At 46.4% G+C, this 23,679-nt stretch overlaps 1 protein-coding gene across 2 annotated transcripts in view; it reads left to right on the plus strand.

Moving 5' to 3' along the window:
* The window catches only part of MTHFD1L (methylenetetrahydrofolate dehydrogenase (NADP+ dependent) 1 like), a 185,735-nt gene that overhangs the window by 50,711 nt on the left and 111,345 nt on the right, over positions 1 to 23,679 (plus strand). For both annotated transcript variants that reach the window (XM_042987318.1, XM_042987319.1), the window contains exons 13-19: positions 1,225 to 1,271; positions 4,299 to 4,406; positions 5,275 to 5,349; positions 6,157 to 6,259; positions 9,558 to 9,634; positions 14,370 to 14,510; positions 17,854 to 17,922. In XM_042987318.1, the coding sequence (XP_042843252.1) occupies positions 1,225 to 1,271; positions 4,299 to 4,406; positions 5,275 to 5,349; positions 6,157 to 6,259; positions 9,558 to 9,634; positions 14,370 to 14,510; positions 17,854 to 17,922 (620 nt within the window). The remainder of the gene's footprint in view (positions 1 to 1,224; positions 1,272 to 4,298; positions 4,407 to 5,274; positions 5,350 to 6,156; positions 6,260 to 9,557; positions 9,635 to 14,369; positions 14,511 to 17,853; positions 17,923 to 23,679) is intronic.

Raw genomic sequence — 23,679 nt, forward strand, 5'->3', positions numbered from 1 at the left:
CTGTGGACAGAGCTGTGGTGCAATTTCTGTCTGGCTGTGCTGGGCCGACATCTGGAGCCTTCACACTCACACTGATTTATCATGAGGTCATCCTTCAGCTCGCGTTACAATAGCATTTATTGCCGCAATTACTATTCGTTCTTGGCACTTTGTGGATTTTAGCGGTATTCTATTTATCTCACTGTCACAGATGTTAATAACTCCGAACTCATTAAGTACTGATAACTCAGAGAATGTCATACATTCTGTGGTGGAACGAGCACTAAACTTGTAGCAGGAAGGCTGCGGTTTTCTTCGTGGCTGTGTCTCTTGCTGCTGTGTGACCTTCAGCCAGTCGTAACGTCTCTGGGCCACATCTGTGAAAGTGCAAAAGTTCTAGAGTGCTAGGTTTACGGAGTTGTCGTGAGGACCAAATGACATAGCAGATAAAGAACAGGGTACACCCTGGGGCGCCTGGGTGGCGCAGTCGGTTAAGCGTCCGACTTCAACCAGGTCACGATCTCGCGGTCCGTGAGTTCGAGCCCCGCGTCAGGCTCTGGGCTGATGGCTCAGAGCCTGGAGCCTGTTTCCGATTCTGTGTCTCCCTCTCTCTCTGCCCCTCCCCCGTTCATGCTCTGTCTCTCTCTGTCCCAAAAATAAAAAATAAAAAAAAAAAAAAAAGAACAGGGTACACCCTAAGATGATCTGGACACAGAAGGTATCACTATTGTTTTATGAAAGAGAAGTCTTTTTAATGTAGTGACGTTACTCCCTTGAGGGATAGTCAGCCTGACAAATTTTATGTACTATTATCTAAAATCTCTTGGCCGCATCTTACAATGCATTGGTCTGAGTTCACCAGGTGGATTTTTTTGAGCGGTTTTTTTGATATTCAAAGCATGTGCAGGTGAAATGACACAGAGCCACATAGATCTAGTAACAGATGAATAAAATAATCTCATGTTGGCTGTAATGAGATTTGCTGTATTGTTTTTACCTTTTTTTTTTTTTTTTTTTTAACCAGGAAACTCAAGTCCTTAAATTGTATTGTTGGGTGAAGTGGGAACTTTTTCCCCTTTTGTTCTGCTTTGATGGACAGTCGATGTTTTCTTTACTACCTGCTGTTTCATCTTGGGGGTGCGTGCCTTCCTGCCGGGTTTGGGGAGCTGTGTCCCCAGGGCTCTGTTCATCCTGTGTAGCTATACTTGCTGAATGATTTCAAACGGCGTCTGTTCTGTTGTTCAGGAGGGGCCGCGGGCGGCGGATATGCCCAGGTCATCCCCATGGAGGAGGTAAGATCTCGGCGAAGCACGTGTCATGTGTCACTGTTTCTCCTTCCTGCAGCCTTTTTTCTGTGCCCCATCAACACAGGCCCACAGTCCTTTATCCTCAGTCCAAAGGCCTAAAGATTCTGAAAACCAAAAACGTTTGCATCACTTACAGTGGCAAAACCTGACGTTGAGTGTTATGGGCTGTTTATGTCTATGCCACTTGATGTAAATATTCACATATTTTGCTGCAAGAAATACTGGTTTTGATTAATGGATACGGACTTAGACCCTGCTTTGGATGTTTTAGTAAAACATTATAGGTATATCGCACTCTTTCCACATTTCCAAAAATTCTGAATCCCAAACCCACGTGGCTCCATTCTGCATAAGAGGGTGGAGACCTATCCCCATCGATCATCAGTTATCGTGCCCAATTCAGGAGGACTTGGACTCCTCACTTGGGCAGAGGGAGACTCGAAAATCAAATAGTTCCAAAGAAAAATGGGCACAGAAGGTCAAAGGTGACCATTCTTATTTCTCCAAGAACCCCTGCCCCCGCATAACCACCCCCTCGTCCCCTGAATCTGACTGTGACTGGGTCTCATCACTTCTACTCTCTGCATTGGCCTCTTAGTTCTGGTCCTGAGAAATCTTCTAAAACCCAAGTCTGAGCCAACTGCTTTCCTGTTCAGTGTATTTCAGTTCTTACTCCATCACGCCTGTGCGGTGTGGCATGGCAGGTCCCCGTGTGCTGGTCCTGCTGTCCCTTCCAGCCTTGCTGTCTCATGTCCCCACAGGCTGGCCTCCCTCTCACCCACCCCACCAGACTCCCTGCAGACTCTTGATCCCAAGCCTCGAGCGTTCTTCCTTTCCTGTTCTGCCCTCCCTGCCCAGCCTGTCCATCTCTAGGTTCCGTCTCCCCCCTCACATCCCTTCATGCTGTTTCCCTCATCCGGTTGGTTGGCTGTGCTGATTTAGAGGGCACGGACCCCAGCGCTGAGCACAGCGCTCAGCACTGGGGGCTCGCTAGGAAATGTTCGTTGATTTCGATGAACGAATTCGGAAGGGTGTTTGCCTATGGAGGCCTGAGGGTCAGGAAAGCTAAAGGGAGAAGAATATGGACACTCTTCAAGTAGTGGGGGTGGGCTGAGAGAGAATAGTGTAAGAGAACAGTGCTGGAAAAAATAGCCCCAAGCCTCACATCTGAAGGGGGATGAGTGACATTCACAAGGAAGAACCAGAACCAAGAGGCCAGGTTGGGGACAGCGTACAAGGAACATGCCCAGGGGAATGGCTCAGGAATTCCTGTGCAAATACTCAAAGGGCATCGGTGTCCTGCTGTCATATGGCATCAGCTGCGTGGCTCAGACTTGGGGCGAACTTAAGGCATATGATGGTTTCAGCTGCCTTATGATCGTTCAATAGGCCAAAAACAATCAGGCAGTTTGTTCCTTGAATTCGAAGACCTTCCGTATCTCCTTCATCTCTCTATCCCCAGCTCTGAGCACAATGCCCGACCCTCAGACCGTGTTTGTTGACTGAGTGCATGAATAGACAACTCGTACCGACAGAAACTTAAGAAATAATCATGGGAAAATGTTTGAATAAATTCCAGATGGGTTGAAGAATGGAAAGTGAAAATACTGAGTCTTGAAGGGTGAGAGGGAGCCAGGGTTGTGCAGAATGGGGGGGAGAGTGGGACCTGCTTGGGGGACAGTATGGGGGCGGGGAGGGGCCTTCGGGGAACCGGAGGCCACCAGCGTGTTGTCACCGGGCCGGTGGGGATAGAGGAAGTGAAATACAGAAATGGGCACGGGGCCAGCTCTTTCAGGCTTTGAATTTCATGGGCTAGATCTTGTTTGAATATCGCGGTCCGCCATTGAGGGGATTTTGACACAGTAATAACATGATGTAAATTGAGTTTTATGAAAATCGCTCTGGACTCTGTGCGGAGAACACACTGCTAGGAGTTCAGAGTGGATGCGAGGGGTGCAGTAAGGAAGCCCGGGGGAGAGGCGGTGGCGTGGGCCAGGGAGGTGGCAGTGAGGATGGGAAAAGCATGGCAACGATGTAAGCCGTGTTTGCTGAGTTTGCAGAATTCGATGTGGGGCGTGAGAAAAGGGGGGACATCAGGGAGCGTGAGCTGAGCAACTCTTGAGTCATTGATTGAAGCGGATCACGGGGGCAATCATGGCCGCGAGGCTGCAACTGTGGTGGTGAAGGGGGTGGTGGTCAGAAAAAGAAGAGAGGCCTGTCTGGGGCCTGGGGACACCCCAGTGGATACCGAACAGGCATCAGGAAAGACAAACATGAGCCAACGGTAACATGGGGAAAGGATTCAATGCAAACATCAGCAAAGAGCTGTTGACTAATCGTTGATTGTTTATTTTCACTAATAATCAAATTGGTCTACATTAAAACTACTAGCAATTATTTTACTTGTCAAATTGACAGCTGGATTTTTTTTTTTAAATAGTCATAATACTGGGGCGCCTGGGTGGCTCAGTCGGTTGAGCAGCCGACTTCAGCTCAGGTCACGATCTCGCGGTCCGTGAGTTCGAGCCCCGCGTCGGGCTCTGGGCTGATGGCTCAGAGCCTGGAGCCTGCTTCCGATTCTGTGTCTCCCTCTCTCTCTCTGCCCCTCCCCCGTTCATGCTCTGTCTCTCTCTGTCTCAAAAATAAATAAAACGTTAAAAAAAAAAATTAAAAAAATAAAAATAAAAAATAAATAGTAATAATACTAAATTTTACCAGTGAGGGATTGAAACACGCTTTTATACATTACTGGGAGGCAGATGTTGGTAACACTTTCCTGGAAGGGAGGTAAAAATACAAAGTGCCTTAGAGGGCACCTGGGTGGCTCAGTCCGAAAAGCATCCGACTTCGGCTCGGGTTATGATCTCACAGCTTTTTTATTTAAGTTGTTTTACAGACTTAGCTCATTATAAGGCTGTGTAATTCGTGCAATATTTTATTTGTTCGGGAAGTCCTTGAATACTGCCCCGGCTGTTTGAGACAAGTAGAAAGAGGTTTTCATTTCTTTTATAGTTCAACCTTCACTTGACCGGGGACATCCACGCCATCACTGCCGCCAATAACCTGCTGGCCGCCGCTATTGACACAAGGATTTTGCATGAAAACACTCAAACAGACAAGGTGAGGAAGTTTTCTCGTTGGCCTTTTTGGGCCTCTTGTCCTGGGATTTCTGGATTCTTGAGGAGTTCATGGGAAAACTTTGTGGGGCCGATAAACTGAAATTGTATTAACAATTTTGTGAGTTCTGTATATCCTTATTTCTTGGGGAGAGGATCCCTACTTGGGTCAGATTCTCAAATGAGTTTATGACCACTGCCAAGCCGTTGGGTGAATTATGTTAGTTGTAATTTTAAGGCAAATATTCTTTGAGATGGGACTTCGGTTTTGAAGGTAATCGGTAGACCAGTTCTCTTCCTTCTGTCCAAAGGTCAATCTCCAGTCTGTACTAAGGCGATTGGAAAGATAGCTTTTTGACTGTAATGTTACATGCAGCCATTCTAGATGTACTGTGAATGAGATTAGACCTCCTTGTTGGAGTTCAGGTGCATGCAGCTGAGGTAAACACACACCTGACAGGGATAGAGCACTAGGTGCTACTTCCTCATGGGCGTGGACCGTGGATAAACGTGGGACTTTCTGGCATGTTTACAAGGATCTTGACTTCCTCCCAATTAAAGTAACTCCCTTGTGCGTTTTTGAAGCCAAGTACAGATAAATATTAATTTGCTGGTTGTAAGGCTGTAGAGATCAAGAAATATATATTTATGCAACATTTTTGCAATGTGCATGATTTCAGATCTAGTCAGATTTATTGAAATGATAGAAGTTAAGGCTACATTGTTTATATCAGCCAAGAATTTTAATAGGGTCTCTAATCTAAACAATTTGGTTATAAATGTAATGAGCTTTGTCATATCCTGTGAATTATCCAAGTTCCTAGCTGGCCCTTACACTTTTGTGGGGCTTTATTTTTGTTTTGTGTTTTTAGGCGCTGTATAATCGACTCGTTCCTTTAGTGAATGGTGTTCGAGAGTTTTCAAGCATTCAACTTGCTCGGCTGAAAGTAAGTTTCCAGTTGGTGGCTCTTCAACAAGAAAATGTCCTAGAAACAAATCAGAAAAATTGTCCAAGCCAGCAATTTTGAACTTGATTTGGGTTTTCAGACACTCTTTGGGACGTTAAACTCTAGAGACAGAGCAATATAACAGAGAGAGAATAGAAGGAGAAGCCTGAGACACGGCTACACCAAAGGGCAAGCGGACAGATTAGTTCCCCTTTGAAGGTCTCTGTTCCTTCGGCCGTAAACCGGGAGGACTGCTTTGTAGGTGTGGAGCACCGTAGTCAACTGACAGATCAAATTTCCAAGAGTCCTTCTCTTATATTCTTGGATTTCTAGGAAATAAGTTCTGGCTTCTGTAAATGTATCTCTATCAGTTTTTGTTGTAGCAAGATGCTACGGTCGTGCGAGTGGAAGTAATCTTAACTCTTATCCGTCTTATCATTTATTTCCTGGTGCTATTTGCTGCTGTCCTGGGAATCCCATGGATTCCCCCTTGCTCTATTCAGAGACTAAAAGCTAACTTGTGGTATAAGTTACAGGCACTGGTTGGTAATAATCGATTTTAAAAATTCACCCCCTTGGGGTGCCTGGGTGACTCAGTCGGTTAAGCATCCGACTTCGGCTCAGGCCATGATCTCGCAGTGAGTCCAAGCCCCACGTCAGGCTCTATGCTGACAGCTCCCTTGAGATCACGCCCTGAGCTGAAATCTAGAGCTGGACACTTAATTGACTGAGCCACCCAGGTGCCCCTACGTTTTGCCTTCTATTCCTTCCAAAATTGATCACGTCGTTTTTCGTCTTCATCATTAGAAACTGGGAATAAATAAGACTGATCCAAGTACGCTGACGGAGGAGGAAATGAGTAAATTCGCCCGTCTCAACATCGAGCCCTCCACCATCACGTGGCAGCGAGGTTCGTGCCGTTTGTGGGGTCGGGGATGAGGTCTGCTCCAGCTGAAGCTCGTAACCCACTTCCACGAGCACGTGGTTTCCTTTCCTTCCCCTTGTCCTCCCAGCTCGTGTTCTGGGATCCCTCTGTTTGTCCCAAGCCCTCTTATTTCCCCATCGTCACCCTCGCCTTCTGTTCAGGAGGAAGCGTCATGCTCCTTCATGACTGGCTCTACCCCATCCGCTCCCCCTAACACATGGCCAAGGAAAATTTCCGCGTTTTTCTCCTCTGTGGTAGTACCGGGTGATGATCCCCAAGGTGTCTCGGAAGGGTGAGTTGGTCCGTATTCCCGGTCCTGCTGTGTGTTCTTCTCAGACCTGCCCGCTCACTTTCCTCATTCCTTCCCACTTCCAGAACATTTTTATCAGATGCCTGATCGATCGCAAGCGCCTTTTAATAAACGTGCTTGCGTCAGCTTCTTTCTCCCAGTTCAGTAGGCTCATAGTGTAGAGACGTTCTGTCCCTTCCTGACTCAGAAGCCCCCGTGGTGTGTGATAAAATCCTGTGTGGGTACAATTGCCATCACGCCGCTTGGCCTGAAGCACCATCACAGTGTGGCCCCATACGCTTTTGCTCCCTGTCTGCTTTCGAGACAGCCTCTTCCTTCTGCCTGTCCTTGGCCGGCCATCCCCAACCCATCTCCTTGCCTAGACCCTTCCCAAAGCTTCTCTTCTGGGAATCCATTCAGCCAGTTCATTAACAGTGTCGTGTTTTCCCACAAACCGTGAGGTGGAGAGAAAAAGACCAGAAGCTGAGTCTTGGCTTCACCATTTATGAGCCGTGCAACCATTAGCAAATGACTTCCTCGGTTTTCTTCTCTGTAAAATGGAGTAATGATACCGGCGTCTGCCTTGCGCGGCTCCACTGCAAAATGAGAGTGGTTTGCAAACCCTACAGCACCACCCAAAAGTAATCCATACGGAATGGTTGTGTGATGTAGCTTTCTGTGTCTTTGTCGCCCAAACTAAAGGAGAGTAACATCGTTTCGGAAATTCAAAAAAATTTTTATTAATAAAACCAATAACATGATCAAGATTTCGGAGATGTCTAGAAAGAAAGAAACATCTTGCCATGCTAATAACAATACTGTTCAGGTTTTTTGTGCATCTGGATTTTGTGTATAACTCTAACTTAGGTGTGTAGGTTTTAGATCCTATTGTCTTATTTATTTGAGTTTACTTATTTATTTTGAGAGAGAGAATGTGCATGCATGCGTGCGGTGGGGGTGGGGCAGAGGGGCGGAGAGAGAGGGCGAAAGAGAATCCCAAGTAGTGTCCGTGCTGTCAGGATGGAGCCCCGCTTGGGGCTCGATCTCATGAATCGTGAGATCATGACCTGGGCCAAAACCGAGAGTCGGACACTTAACCACCTGAGCCACCCGGGTGCCCCCTCCCACCAGCTTCATTTGTATCGTAAGTAGCATGTTCCATTCAGTTAGCTCTTTGTTGTAATGGTAATTTTAAATGGACCTAGGATATTCCTTTGTAGATGAACCGTAATTTATTATTTAACAGACCAACAGCAGTTTTAATAATGGATATGAATATTATCAACATTTTATTGGGAAGCCTGCTAACTTTTTTTTTAATAATGGAAGTGACGACTTTAAAAAATTATTCCAGATAAATACTAGAATTATATTATTGTTCCTGGCACTAAAGTGAAGAAAATATTATCGATATAGGTAAGCCACCTGGGTTGAAGGAGTTTAGAATGACATTTGCTGAGTAGTTTGACTCTTATTCTCATGAATTAATATAAAAAAAATGGAACTCTTTATCAAATGACTTGGGGACATTTTATATAGCGTTTTGTTTTGTTTTGTTTTGTTTTGTTTTGTTTTGTTTTTTTATAAGGCAATATAGGATTTGACCTAGAAATAGCACAACCCTGGTGATGAGCTTAGGTCCTCATATGATTTGAGAACTAGAGAGGGACACTCAGGGACCACACGGGGCTGAACACTCTTTGCAGACTATATGAACGTCGCAGATTTCATGGCCAGCCCTTCCCTTTGCGCTCATTGTAAGAAGTGTAAGTGGTAGGTCTTTGATCCTGTGCCTCACATCAGAGGCTTATAGGCCTCATTGCCTGGCAACAGGACCGGACCAGAGCCAACAGGCTATTCCAGAAACAATTAACATCAACAGAAGCAGCAGTAAGCATCGAGCCACTTTGTGGTTCCTAGAGCAGCGGGAGCCCTTGCCTCTCTGATCATCGTCCCCCACGCCAACCTCACCTGGGGCCTACAATCTTCCCTTCTCCCTGTCTCGTTGGTTCGTCCATCTCCTGGCCATTAGACCAAGGTCCTGCACGCCTCAGTTATCCACAGTGAAGCAACATCAGCTTGTTGGTTCCCGACGCTGTCCCAACAGCCTCGCAGGGAATCGTGACAGTTGTTCTGCCGAAGGCAAAATAGTGGCCCTGCGCCTTGTACCGCCCAGAACGGGAGCCAACTGTTGGTGGTGCTAGAATTATATTATAAGTAAGTTAGGCACCCTCTGGATGTTCTTCAAGACCTATTACGGTAGTGCTAAAGGGACCCTTCGGACCCACACTCGCTCGTACCCTCCTCTTCTCCCCTGTGCCCGTAAAAGCCCCCGATCCCCCGATCAGAGATTGATGTCTTGTTCATCTTTGCATCCCGGGACGGCACCTGGCACAAAACTGGCCGAGTAAATATTCCTGGAGTGAATAAATGGGTTTCTCATTCCACCTTTAGTTCTATATTATTTAGAGGCCAGGAATCCTCAGGATTCCTTTCTGGTCTCTGTCTTGTGTGTCGGTTTTTAATCTTCACGTTTCTTAACGTGCTGCGGTGCGCGTGGGTGCGCAAATATGTGTTCAGGTCCCTGCTTCGGGTTCGGTTGCTTGTATCCCTAGGAGTGCAGTTGCTGGGTCACAGGGTGGGTCAGCGCTTAACCCTTTCAGAGACTTAACTGGCCGCTTCTGGTGATGTCGGTTTCGGTGTAAAATGTGGCCACTTCAGAAATGCTTTTCCTTTACTGGCTGGTCGAAAACTGGCACCCCACCCTCACCAACCCCCTGACACACTCTATCACGCCATCTCTGTTTTCTTCTGAAGGCGCTTACCGCCGGCCGGTATTTTCTGGTTTACCCGATCCTTCCCTGTGTCTACCCACCGGGAGGTCAAGCTGTCTCTTGCTCCCCGCTGCTCCCTTGGCACTCACAATAGCTCCAGACACACACGGGGCAGCCAGTCCCTCCTTGTTGATTGAATATGCTTTTTTTTCTTTTTCAGTATTGGACACAAATGACCGATTTCTACGAAAAATGACGATCGGGCAGGCGCACACAGAGAAGGGGTATTCCCGGCAGGTACGTGGCGTTTCCCCGCGGGACCGGCTCTGTTCTTCCTAGGTTGGCTTACACTGACCCAGAAGCTGGTTCTCTGCTTTTCTCTTCTCGGTCCGCCGCCTGCTGTGGCCTGGGGGGTTCTCATCCTTTCAAGGCGTTGCTTCCTCAGCAGGACCCGGAGAGAATCAGGAGATGGAAAGGCCCCCGGTATTTTCTTACCAGCCTTTTTCTGTGTCATTGTAGTTGTTTATCATCCCGGGAAGAGCCACTCAGGGTGTCCCTTGAAAATAAATTTTTACATATTTTGCGGCAAATCTGCCAAATTAATGCGACATCCGCATAACAACTGACGAAAAGAAAATCCCAAACACATGACTCAAGTTTCGGAAACCAAAGGATAAACACCTTCGTTATTTGGTTTCATAGCCTGAAGTGTTTTTGAGGACAGTGTCTTACTGCCCAAGTGCAGAAGGTGTTGAAGGTGAATTACGATGTTTATCTTCATTTTATTAGATCTCCAGTGTGGAGAGGGATGCTTGGGGAACACGAAATCGTTCTGCAATTTCTCAGGCCCGGCAAGCCTTTTTCGTTTTTTGTGTGGGGTTTTGTTTTTTTACATATAATAAACTTTATATTTTAAGATGGTGTTAGATTTATGGCCTTTACATTGTCAGATTTTTATTAGGGAAAAAATAATCACTTTTACTGCAGTATTCAGCTGTCATACTTAATAGTCTTTTGGGCCGTTTGAAATATTTTGAATTAAATAGCTAATATGCGGATTGAATCAAGACCGGCTAAGCCCGTGCACCTTCCCCCCTCCACCCCCCAGACTCTTCTGCATCCTGGAACCCACACACATGAACCGATTTCCAACATGCTGGAAAACCAGAACCAGTGCCATATAATTTCAGGAAGCTTCTGAAAGATAGGAAGACATTCATTCATTCATGTTCATGTATGTATATACACATAAAGAACGGAAGCTAGCAAGATTACACCGACCTCTGACATGAATTACTTCTGTAAAGAGGGTTGAGAATGAGGGGCGCAGTAAGGAAGTCCTCTCACGTTTCCTCTGTGTACTTCTGTACTATAACCAGTACTGGAGAGATGGGAGGTTAACCATGGCTGTGGTTTGAACGCCTTGTATCTTTAGCTCGTTACACACGTTTACGCATCTCTCTGGTTTGCAAATGGGAAAAGCAGGCATATAATGTCCAGTTACTTGCTCAAGGTTATATCTCATTGCTTTATGCATACATATTTTTAAATCAAAAGGGATTACATTTAAGAGCTTTAACTGGGTTTTTTTAAGCCATAAGTTTCTATTGATATATTTTTATGTTAATAAAGGTAGATCTATATTATCATTTTGGAATGGCTGTGTGATATCTCACCTTGTGGACGTAGTGTAATCAGTTCAGCCAGTTCCCTGTTAATGGCCACGTAGGGTGTTTACGATGTCAGGCTGTCATAAGCTGTAGGAACATACACACATATTTGTGTGCCTTGTCTGATGACGTCCTTAGGACAGACTCCCAGATCTGTAACTGGAGAGTCCAAGAAGAAGCAGATTTCCCATGATGATACACATTTCTATCCACGTTACCTTCCGGAAAAGCCGTGTTGATTCAACTACTTCCAATATTGCATATTGTTCTTTGTTTGAATTTGTGAAAAACAATAAAAATCTCTTCATATAATTTTGAAATACTTTATTTGCAAAACGGAAATGAGCATAGGTACTGCATTCAGCCGATACAATGAATAAGAATAGTATTTAAATTGGGGTGTCTAGGTGGCTCAGGCAGTTAAGCGTCGCACTTTGGCCCAGGTCATGATCTCACAGTTGGTGAGTTTGAGACCCGCATCAGGCTGTGCCCTGACAGCGCAGAGACTGCTTGGGATTCTCTCTCTTCTCTCTCTCTCTCTCTCTCTCTCTCTCTCTCTTGCCCTCCCCTACTTGTGCTTTCACTCTCTCTCTCAAAATAAACTTTTTTTTTAAAAGTATTTATTTTTTATATTTATTTTAAAAATTTTTTAATGTTTCTTTATTTTTGAGAGAAAGGGAGACAGCGAGCAGGGAGGGGGAGAGAAAGAGGAAGACACAGAATCCGAAGCGGGCTCCAGGCTCTGAGCTGTCAGCACAGAGCCCGACACGGTGCTGGAACCCGCGAACCATGAGATCGTGACCTGAGCCAAAGTTGGTTGCTTCACTGACTGAGCCACCGACTCATCTCAAAAAGAGAATATTTAAATTGACCCAATTCCAGTGGCTGAATTTTGAGGAGGAAGGCATGTTCTTTGTTTCTCTTTTAGTTCATTTTTAACGTTCTTCAAGGCGCAAAACCTTAAAATTATAATGATTACAAACGAAGAGCTTATATGTTATAAATTCTACTTATTATTACATAGTTAATGTTATAAGAGTATCTCTAGTCTTATGGTTTATAAAGAAAGCCTCAGAATTTTCAGGCGTGTTTTATATGCACTGTTTATAATGGAATGGTGGTATAGAGAATCCTGAGTATGATACAGTGAAAAGTCACTGATTGGGTTGGGTTATATTGGATTATATATAGTTTGGATTGGGTTATATTGAAAATGTGATAATTGGGACGCCTGGGTGGCTCAGTCGGTTGGGCGTCCGACTTCGGCTCGGGTCATGATCTCGCGGTCTGTGCGTTCGAGCCCTGCGTCGGGCTCTCTGCTGACAGCTCAGAGCCTGGAGCCTGTTTCCGATTCTGTGTCTCCCTCTCTCTCTGACCCTCTCCCGTTCATGCTCTGTCTCTCTCTGTCTCAAAAATAAATAAACATTAAAAAAAAAAAAAAAGTGATAATTGAACATATTTGTGTTTGACTTTCAGGTACTATTTTTTCAGTACCTCAGTGACTAATGAAATCTCAACCTGGAAGTATCCAGAAAGTTCCTTATTTCCCTTCATTTCCTTTCTTGTCAGTGAAGGAAGTGGACAATAACATGTCTCATAGGGTGACCCTGCCAGGGCACAGCCATTTTCTCCTTGTGTAAGCTTGAATTTGTCTGGCTCACATGGCCCCTCAGGAAGAAGAAAATTCAGGCGGAGTCTAATGAAGTGATTTTTGTCCAGTAGGTTGGACTATAAAGAGGAGGAAGGCGCGTTCCTTGTTTCTCTTTTAGTTCCTGTTGGCCTATGTCCAGCCTGGAGTGAGATCCAGAAGAGGGACTAGGAAAGCCCAGGAACATTTCACAGAAACTAGCTCCTGTCCAGCGTTCGTTGCTGGGTGCTTCAAGGTCTGATGTGGCCAAGCCCTTGTGGGCAGCTGAAAATTGATTGTGTCACCTTTTGACTTGGTGTCCACACTGCTGTGTGAAGCTCTAACTCTGGAAAACTGGCCTCAGAACCATCTTGCGCTGTCTGCCCCTCAGCTCTTTGCTGGACAAATGCCACCCCCTTGACACACCAATGAATGACAGTGGAGGCGGTCGGCAGGTATTTATTTAGCAAATATGTATTGACTGCCCACTGGGTTTCGCACCCAGTCCTCCATGCTGCAGACCCAGGAGTAAAGCCTCCCCAGGGTTCTTGCCTTCATGGCACTACTTCCCGAAGTGGAGAGACAGCCATCAGACAGACAGTCACGTTAATCATTGATTACAAATCTGAGACATGCTACAAAAGCAGACCACACGGTGCCATGGGCGGGAACAGCAGGGGCCTAGCCAGGCTGAGTCCTACTCAGCAGAACAAATCAAAGAACAGTTGTGGCCACAGTAGGGAGCCCACCCTAGGGAGCACCAAGCACAAGACTGTACATGTTTCTAGACACTCCAATTACTTGTGAATGGAAGATGGGCCCTTTGAGGATAGACCCCCAGAAATATTGGCCCATTGAGGATAGACCCCCAGGAAGATGGGCCCGTTGAGGATAGACCCCCAGGAAGATGGGCCCGTTGAGGACAGACCCCCAGGAAGATGGGCCCATGGAGGATAGACCCCTAGGAAGATGGGCCCATTGAGGATAGACCCCCAGGAAGATGGGCCCATGGAGGATAGACCCCCAGGAAGATGGGCCCATGGAGGATAGACCCCCAGGAAGATGGGCCCATTGAGGATAGACCCCCAGGAGGATGGGCCCATGGAGGATAGACCCCCAGGAAGATGGGCCCATGGAGGATAGACCCCCAGGAAGATGGGCCCGTTGAGGATAGACCCCCAGGAAGATGGGCCCGTTGAGGATAGACCCCCAGGAAGATGGGCCCGTTGAGGATAGACCCCCAGGAAGATGGGCCATGGAGGATAGACCCCCAGGAAGATGGGCCCATGGAGGATAGACCCCCAGGAAGATGGGCCCATGGAGGATAGACCCCCAGGAAGATGGGCCCATGGAGGATAGACCCCCAGGAAGATGGGCCCATGGAGGATAGACCCCCAGGAAGATGGGCCCGTTGAGGACAGACCCCCAGGAAGATGGGCCCATGGAGCATAGACCCCTAGGAAGATGGGCCCATTGAGGATAGACCCCCAGGAAGATGGGCCCATGGAGGATAGACCCCCAGGAAGATGGGCCCATGGAGGATAGACCCCCAGGAAGATGGGCCCATGGAGGATAGACCCCTAGGAAGATGGGCCCATGGAGGATAGACCCCCAGGAAGATGGGCCCATGGAGGATAGACCCCAGGCCTGCGGGAGCCTACTTACTGAAATATGGCTCCTTGTACAAATGGCCATCCAGATGACATGGTCAGTGAGCAGTACTTCTGCTTTTCAGGCACAATTTGACATCGCAGTGGCCAGCGAGATCATGGCAGTGCTGGCCTTGACCGACAGCCTCACGGACATGAAGGAGCGGCTGGGAAGAATGGTGGTGGCCAGTGACAAAAATGGGCAACCCGTGACAGCAGAAGATTTGGTGAGTGTGTCCTTCTCAGGAACTCAGGAGAGCTCGCCGTGTCCCTGTGGTAGGTTCAGGAGAATGAGGGTTTTCCTCTTACCAGCGTGTGTCAAGGAAATTCAGATGATTTCTGCAGACACATTTGTCCCTCACCAACCTGTTTGTCATGCGGCAATGTGTTTGTACCTCTCTGCAGCCAAAGCACATGAAATTTATCTCCTAAGCCTTTCCTGATCGTTGCCTGTCCTGATCTCTGCTCCCTGGCTGGGGTGGGGCGGCCTCCTGTTAGCTCTCGGCTTTTTTTACAAAGGGTGATCTGTGCCAGCTTTAAATTGAGGACAAATCGCCTTTCAAAAGACCTAAGAAGTAAGTGGCTCCCCCTTCACGAAAGGGAAGCCAGGGACGCCTGGGTGGCTCAGTGAGTTAAGCATCCAGCTCTTGATGGCATCTCAGGTCACGATCACACAGTCATGAGATCGAGCCCCGCCTCAGGCTCCATGTGCTGAGCGTGAAGCGTGCTTAGGATTCTTTCTCTGACCCTCCCCCACTCGTTCTTTCTTTCTCTCAAAATAAATAAACATTTAAAAAAACCAAAAAGAAAGGTGAAGTGAAAATTGGCCCTGGCTTCTTAACCCTGTGCCTTACATTTGGGCGTTACATCATAACACCGGATCTTGCCTTAATCAGTCTTCCCCATCTCGCTCCCTTTTGAGTTCAGTGATGCTCTTTGAGCTTTCATGGTGTCCTGGCCCATCACTGTCTCTTGCTGGGCTTCCTCTAATTTGGCGTGCTCATCTCTCTTCCTCTTCGGAATCACCACCTTTTCTGTGAACTTAAACCCCATTGATGGCATAGTTGTTTCATGTGCTTGGACCTGTTTCGAAGTGCATAGGGTATGACACAGGCGTTTGGAAAGCTGTTCCACGCTCCAAACTTCAGCTGACTTTCCCACATCCGGGTCACATACCATGATGGCAGCTCGATGTTCCCTGGCAGTTGGAAACCAGTTGTGGGAGGAAAAAGGCAAATTAGTATTTTATTAATTCCAGGGGCTTAGGATGTAATTGGAATCCTTTGCCAAAAGTTACTTTTTGGCTGCTTCTGAGAACCTGACTGACTCATCACATAGGTCTTGTCAATCAAATATTAAATATGTCAATTAAATTAAATGTGTTTTTATCAGCAGTCCCTGGGATGCTTAGAATAAAGCTTAATGAGAAAACCCAAATCCAGGTTGCTGTAAAGGTATGGTATTTTTGAAACTGAGCCTGGGTGGCTCAGTCGGCCAAGCATCCGACTGTTGATTTTGGCTCAAGTCATGATCTCGTGTGAGATCGAGCCCCTTATCAGGCTTTGTGCTGTCAGCGTGAAGCCTGCTTGGGATTCTCTCTCTCTCTCTCTCTCTCTCTCTCTCTCTCTCTCTCTCTTCCCCTCCCACTTGCACTCTTTCTCTCTAAATAAATAAATAAATAAATAATCTTTTTTTTTTTTAATTATCAATATCTTGTCAACTGTGTAAGCTAAACATATTATGGTTTCTGTATCAATATATTTCTTTGTATGTTCTTAATACTGGGTATTAATAAATATGTATCAAGAATAGTTTGGAACTTAATCTGGAAATATTGTTTCCCTAGATTTATTTTGTATGTGTGTGATACAAGTCTCAGATCTGGAAATAAACCCAAAGTTGACTCTTTGGGGTCATCTTTTGCTTTCCTTGTTCATAAAAAGCACCTATTTCTTCCAATTGTGTTTCATCAACCTGGAACTACCAATAGTTAGTCTTTCATAAAAAATTAAGGAAGGATTTTTAGAGCATCTATCTTTTCATTTCACTATTTTATAGCTTTTTTTAAACACATTTTTTTAACGTTTATTCATTTTTGAGAGACAGAGACAGAGCATGAGCGGGGGGAGGGGCACAGAGAGAGAGAGAGGGAGACACAGGATCTGAAGCAGGCTCCAGGCTGAGCTGTCAGCACAGAGCCCGACGCAGGGCTCGAACTCACAGACCGTGAGATCATGACCTGAGCCCAAGTTGGACGCCTAACCGAGTGAGCCACCCAGGCACCCGTTTTATAACTTTTTATATACTTTGCTCTTGGTCAAAAGGATTTATGTATTGCCATGAGAATTGGAATAAATGGCTTCTGGAAGTTTCTCATAAGACGATCGCTTCTGCCATCCTCTGGAGGAATGTGTCCACACTCTGTCCCCCTGGACTCAGCAAACGGACCAGAGTGGCCATGACCGCACCAGAGCTGCTCTCTTTGCTTGGGCTCGATGACAGTCAGTGTGTTGGGCGCAACAAGATAAGAGGCATCACCCACGCGGAGGGAGAATGTAATTGACTCACGTATTTTGAAAAGAGGAAGATCGGCTAGATTCTGCCACCTGATACATTGAGATATGTTTCGTGGCATTTTTATCTTTCAGGGGCGACATTGCCGTGCATTTACTCCTATCGTAGCCTTACAATCACGGACGAGTGTTTTGAAGGCATTTGCCCAGTGTCTGTAGAAGAGGTGGAAGGGTTTTGTTTTGTTTTGTTTTGTTTTGTTTTGTTTTGTTTTGTTTCTCTAAAGCTCCCTCTGTGGCCTTCTTTGGCACACTTTTTCCGGTTGTTCTCAGATTTCTTCTCTGTTTCTCCCTTCTCCCGTCTTTTCCAGGAATGGGGAAGGGTATACAGTAGGGGCCTCACCCAGAGCTTTGTAGGACTGGGAGGGGGCGGTAGCCACATTTTATACACAGGCGGCATCAACTCTGTTCCGGGCAGACAGGCAGCATGAGAGATGGAAAAGGAGAAGCCTTCCAAATGTAGTTTTCTGAGTGCCTCTGGCTCTGCGGGATGAAACACTGGGAAACCAAGTGTTCGTTGGTTGGTTTGAGAAAAATGGGTGCTTTCGGACATTCCCCTTTATCCTTCTCCATTCCCACTCAGTAAATAGCCTTATTGTCATACTTTGTCTGATTTCTTCAGGCAAGAGTATAATCTCTGATAATGAAAAAATAATGTGTGTTTTGCCAGAAGACACTTTTAGGCAGACTGAAAGATCTGCTGTATGGCAAGCCTCTTAAACACCATCAAGGAAGGTGTTTTTTTTTAAAAAAAAAAAAAAAAAGCAGGGACTGCTATTTCTCTATCACTTCACATCTCAGAATGGTTGACATGCATTCAGGTGGGGGAGAGAAGGATACGGCCGCCAGAGCCGTGGTACCCATAGCTCTGAGCTGAGAGCAGCCTGTGGGAATGCCCACCTCCGAGGCGGGCTGGTGAGAAATGGCCGTGAGATTCACCTTTGCACGGATGATCTTTTGTCAGTCACTTAAAGCAGGTTTTTTTTCCTCTCTCCTTTAGGGGGTCACAGGCGCATTGACGGTTTTGATGAAAGATGCAATAAAACCAAATCTGATGCAGACCCTAGAAGTAAGTGATTTTCTTTTTATAGAAATTGTTGACAGCGTTCGCATTCATCGGATCGCTTGTGCACCCCCCACACAGCGTGAGCGTTTCCAGCCAACGTGAGCCCGCAGGGAGCATCCGAGAAAGTCCTTGGTCCTCCAAAAAAAAAAAAAAACAAACTTAAAAGTGTATTTACAGATTCTTTCCTTAGGTAATGCAGTACTAATTGACTGGAGTGGAGACTTTAAAACGCCGTATCTAACACCTCAGTAAGTTATGTAGCCACGTTTACGTGATGTTTTCTCTTTTGCCTTTTTTGGACTTAGCTTTTCATAATCCATTAGGTTTGGGGTTTGGGGGGGTTTTCCCCCCCAAGCAAAAACACGCAGCGTATGCCAAGAAATGCTCCCCAGGCAAGCTTTTGTAAGATTTGCCCTGCCCTTGTCTTCATCGAACTTAAATTTTCTCATCAAAATACCCGTATTCCAGTCTGGTTTTCTGGTCACTCAAGGGAGGCGGAGGCAACCAGAAGAGAAGGAAGGGGCAAGACAAACAATATCCACCCATTTATTCGTTCATTCAGCTGATAGAACGCTCGGCTTGAGCGTACCCTCTGCTGTTCGCTAACCGTGACCTTGGCCACGCCTCTGTTCTCTCCCGTGTGAAGGGATGATGGTACCGAAGACTAACTTAATGGGGTCATTATGAAGGTTCGGTATTCATCTAACACGCGACACAGGCAGGCCTTGGAGCAGTGGCTCAGGACAACCAAGTCCCTGCCCTCTCGGAGCTTGTGCTTCAGTGGGGGAGACAGATGGCAGAGAAGTGTGTCGATATGTAGCATGTCAGCCGCCGGCAAAGACTGAAGAAGAAAAGTCAGAGGGGTTGAGGGAGCAGAGAGCGATGTGGGGGGTGTGTGTGTGTGTGTGTGTCTGGCTGGTGTCTGGTGACCAGAGATGGGAGCAAAGCAAGAGACCGAGCTGTGTGTGAGGAGCAGCTTTGCGGGCGGAGGGTGACAGTTAGTGCAAAGCCTTTGGGCAGGAACGTGCTGTGCAGTCGGAGGGGCACCCGCCGAGAGCAGGAATCCAGACGCAGGACACCAGGACAGAAATGGTGGAACCAGACCGAGCAGGAAGGTGCGCAGTTGAGGGCGCGGGGAGGGGAGAGCGCGAGCACCTTTCCGTGGGGCCTCTGCCTCCCGCAGCGTGAGCTCCATGCGACCAAGTGTTCGTTTCTCTGTCCCCGTCCATGTGGCCTCTTCGCGAGGTCTGACGCAGGTAATGTTTCTTCCTTCTGGAACACTTGGTTCTTCTGACTTCTGTGGTGCCTTGTGTCCCTGGACCTCCTGCTGGCCTCCCCTCCGTTCCCTTTGCTGGCCTGTCCTCAGCTCAGCTTCTGAATGTTGGCGAGTGTGAGCCCTCCCTTCCCCCACCATCAGCCACGTGATGACCCCCCAGACTCGCGTTCAGAATCTCCTGACCTCAGAATTTCAGAGTCGTAGGTGTGCCTGCCAAGAGCCGTTGCGTATCAAACTTAGTTATCAAATAGGGTCTTTGAGTTTCAGCCTGGCCACGGTTCCAGCCAAAGTCCTAGGAATCCTCCTGGAGCCTGTCTCCATCCCTGCAGAGGCTTCTTCCGTGTGTGTGCCCGGCCTCCAGCGTGCCCTCCCGCCCAGCTAGCCTCACTGCCTCCGCTCTCCCTTCCAGAATGCTTTCTCTGCTCTGCCACCCGAGAGCTCGGAAACTGAATCGGGCTCTGTTGCTCTCCTGCCTAAGAGCCTTGGGTGGTTTACCCTGGTCCTCCCTCTGGCTGGAAACCTCGCAGGGTCTGGCCCTTGCCTGCCTCTTCCCCCATCCTCCCTCTCCCTGCCCGGGACATCCCTTGCAGACACCCGATTTCCCATGTCTGGTTCCCTCCTGTACTTTAGGACTCATGTCCTTTATTGTATTTATTTTTCTTTCCGAGGTTTTATTTTAATTCAACTTCGTTAACATACGGTGTAGTCTTGGATTCAGGAGTAGAATCCAGTGATTTGTCTCTTACACCCAGCGCTCATCCCAAAGAGTGCCCTTCTTAATGCCCGTCACCCATTTAGCGCATGCCCCCTCCCATCCAGCACCCCTCAGTTTGTTCTCTGTATTTAAGAGTCTCTTCTGGTTTGCCTCCCTCTCTCTCTGTTTTTATCTCTTTTTTTCCCCTTCCCCTACGTTCTCTGTCATGTTTCTTAAATTCCACATAGGAGTGAAATCATATGCCCTTTACATATCAGCATCCTGGAGAGGCCTTCCCGGGACACTGCGTCCAACCCAGCCCCAGTCCCTGTGTCCTGTCACTGTCCTGTCATTCTCTGCACGTCAGGGAGTATCAGCGTAAGAGTCCCTACTTCTTTGTTCATCCACCAGGATGAGAGCAGGACCTTTTCCACGTGGTTCATCACCGGATTGTGGCTCCTAGAAAGTGCCTTGCGTGTATTAGGCGCTCGGCAAACATTTGTTGAATAATTAAACGACTGCTGACTAATTTTTACTACGTCGCTCCTAAAAATACAGATCTGTGTAATAAACAACTGAGTGAATAAGAAAAAAGCTTAGAGACGTGACCCTGCTTCCTCGTAACACTTCCCCCTCAAAAATGAACATACTGTTATCATCATTATTTGGGATCATCAGATTATTGTTTTAAATAATTATCTTTCTCAAATTAAAAATTACCTGCACTTTATAAGATAATAACCCATTCTAAAAGTCTAGTTTCCATTAGGGAATGAGTCAGTGGGCCGGGCTGCTCCCAAATGATTCTTGTACTCACATTTTGTGTCCATTTTTCACTTAAGACCAGGCCATTTGTCATTACGTTAACAGACAATGGGCATTGTTTAAAAAAAATAACAAAACAGCATTCGGTTAAAATACCTGCATTTATGAACTCTGCTATGTGGGTCCTAACCATTCCCAATGAACCTGGCTAACGAGTGGCACTAGGAATGTAAGTCAGCCTGTAACGTAAAAACCATTGTTCAGTATATGGATGGTGCTTTAGTGCTCACGTTTGAATACCCTTGACTGTTGGTCCCCTAGCAGGTTATCAAGGGTTACCTTACTACTGGTTGCCAGGAGACCCGTAGTTCTCCGTCCTGGCTGCACGTTAGAATCTCCTGGAAAGATTTAGAGATACTAATGCTAGGCTCCACCCAGACCAAGTGAGCCAGAATGTCAGGGAGGTAGCGCCTGGGTATCCCAGGTGATTCTCATGTATGGCCAGAGTAAGAACTTCCCTGTGGAATATTTTAAGAAGACAGAGAAATGGAAATGTCTTAACATTTTAACCCTGGGTGAGCCATATATGTATCCATGTGCTGTCCAGTATGGTAGCCTTTGGCCACATGTGGTTATTTTTACCTCAATTACTTTAAATTGAATACAATTTCAAATTTGGTTCTGCAGTCGTATGAGCTACCTTTCTATTTATATAGTTATTTTTAAAAAATTGGGGGGGCACCTGGGTGACTCAGTTGGTTAAGCATGCGGCTTCGGCTCAGGTCGTGATCTCTCAGTTCGTGGGTTCGAGCCCCGCGTCGGGCTCTGTGCTGATGGCTCGGAGCCTGGAGCCTGCTTTGGATTCTGTATCTCCCTTTCTCTCTGCCCCTCCCCTGTTTGTGCTCTGTCTCTCTTTCTCAAAAATAAATACTAAACATTAAAAAAAAATTAAAAAGATTTTTTGCTAGCTACATTTTAAGTGCCCTGTAACCACATGTGGACAGTGGCTATTATGTTGGATGGTGCGGATACTGAATATTTCCAGCACAGCAGAAAGCTCTTTTTCCTTTCTTTTTTCAAGGCACACTGCCGTATGCGGCACCTTGTTTGGAGAATATTCAGATTTGGGGGGGTTTTTTTGTTTGTTTTGTTTTTAAGTAATCTCTATACTAAACATGGGGGCTTGCACTCACAACCCTGAGGAGGCTCTTTTATACAAAGCTCTCTGAGGGCTCTGGTAAGCAAATGATTAATTGAGGTATTAATCTTTGGAAAAATTGGAAAAGTCCATTAAGGAGGATATCCATAGCCTTGTCATCATGAGAAACCAAGACGGGTCCTGCATTATTTTCCTCTGTGTTCTGCATATGAAATAAAGTATTGAATTCATGGTAGGTATTTCTATATCTTTGGACCAGTCACAGAGCTCCTTAGACTAAGTATTCAACTCACTATACTGTATCATAGCCACAAATATTAGGTGAGTGTGTGAGCATCTCTGGATTTGAATGTCTAACAATGATCTATAAAGTTTTCCATTCAGACTCCATGCTATAGGAATTTCAAAACCAAGGCTCTAATGCTGCTTTAGTAATTAACCTGCTGTGTGGCCTTTAGTTTTAAATTAAAACACTGCCGATCTAGTCCTTACAGTGGTTATCTCAGGAATAGTGAAGTGTTGATGCTGAACCAGTCATACCCTGTCACCGCTACCACCACCAGACCAGTGTTTGATGCTTCTCAGACCAGTGGACCCACTGAGTGCTGCTGTGTGTAGACAAGTGAAGGCATCTGCCTTCCCAGGGATGGAGCCTGTAACGTCCCCACTACACTTTCCCCGGCTCTGCTACCTTAACACAGGCAGCCATATTCCAGGACAGCAAGGGGAGATGGTGATGGAGACTTAGTGTTTTCTTCAGAGCATTTAAAAGGTTTATCTGTGGGGCACCTGGGTGGCTCAGTAGGTTAAACATCAGACTTCGGCTCAGGTCATGATCTTGAAGGTCATGGGTTTGAGCCGTGCATCAGGCTCTGTACTAAGAGCTCAGAGCCGGGACCCTGCTTTGGATTCTGTGTCTCCCCCTCTCTCTGCCCCTCCCCCACTTGCGCTCTATCTCTCCCTCTCAAAAATGAATAAATACTGAAGAAAATAAATAAATAAATAAAAGGTTCATCTGTACAGAAGTGAGAAATTACAGATAAGTACACAGAGAGGTCTGGACACTAAACACACACATAAATATATCTGTCGGCACCTATGTTTGGATTTCAGATTCCCAGCTTTATTTTTACAGACATTTGTATGACCTCACGAGGACCGTGTCATTGTCCCTCCTGAGGACTTCGGGAAGGAAAGTAAATAGAGAACTCACAGAGTGGCTTTGATAAACTCTTCTCTTTTTCATTCTCAGAGATGACTTTTCTTTCACTGCCTTTCTTCCTGCTTTTGTTCAGCTTTCTCATCTTTGAAATATGTTCCGCCAGCAGCCCATCATGGTTCGTGGGAATTTTCCATGGCTCCCAGCCTCCCACCCCCCACCCCCCCACGCCACATCACTCCCTGTCTTCCCTCCTGTCAGTAAAGGGGCAGCCTGTATTTTCACAGGTGGGGCCATGGCTTCGTGTATACAGACCCCAGTGGCCCTGGCTGGGCTCGAAATAAAACCTGAGCATTTGATTGCATGTGGATAAATTCCTTTAGATAGGGCCACAGTCTGCTCTCCCTGATGAAGGACAAGTGTAGAAATGGCATTTAAAGTGAATATATTGGCAGATTTTCTTTACCGACTTAAATCTAAAGGTTTTGATAATTCCCTTATATTGTTGTGGGGTTTTCTTTTGCCTGTTTAGTAAGAATTGCTCTAGCATTTGACCAAGAGGGACAATTTTCTTTGCTTTTATTATCTGAATAGTTACCGGGTTTTTAACATGGAAGCCAGTTAAACAATGAGAAAGACTTAGAATTTTTACAAATCAGAAGAGCAAATTTATTGTGTAAATATAAAATTAGGCTCTAGTGAACTTC

Source organism: Panthera tigris, chromosome B2, assembly GCF_018350195.1.
Source record: "Panthera tigris isolate Pti1 chromosome B2, P.tigris_Pti1_mat1.1, whole genome shotgun sequence".
In the NCBI taxonomy this organism is placed as follows: Eukaryota; Metazoa; Chordata; class Mammalia; order Carnivora; family Felidae; genus Panthera; species Panthera tigris.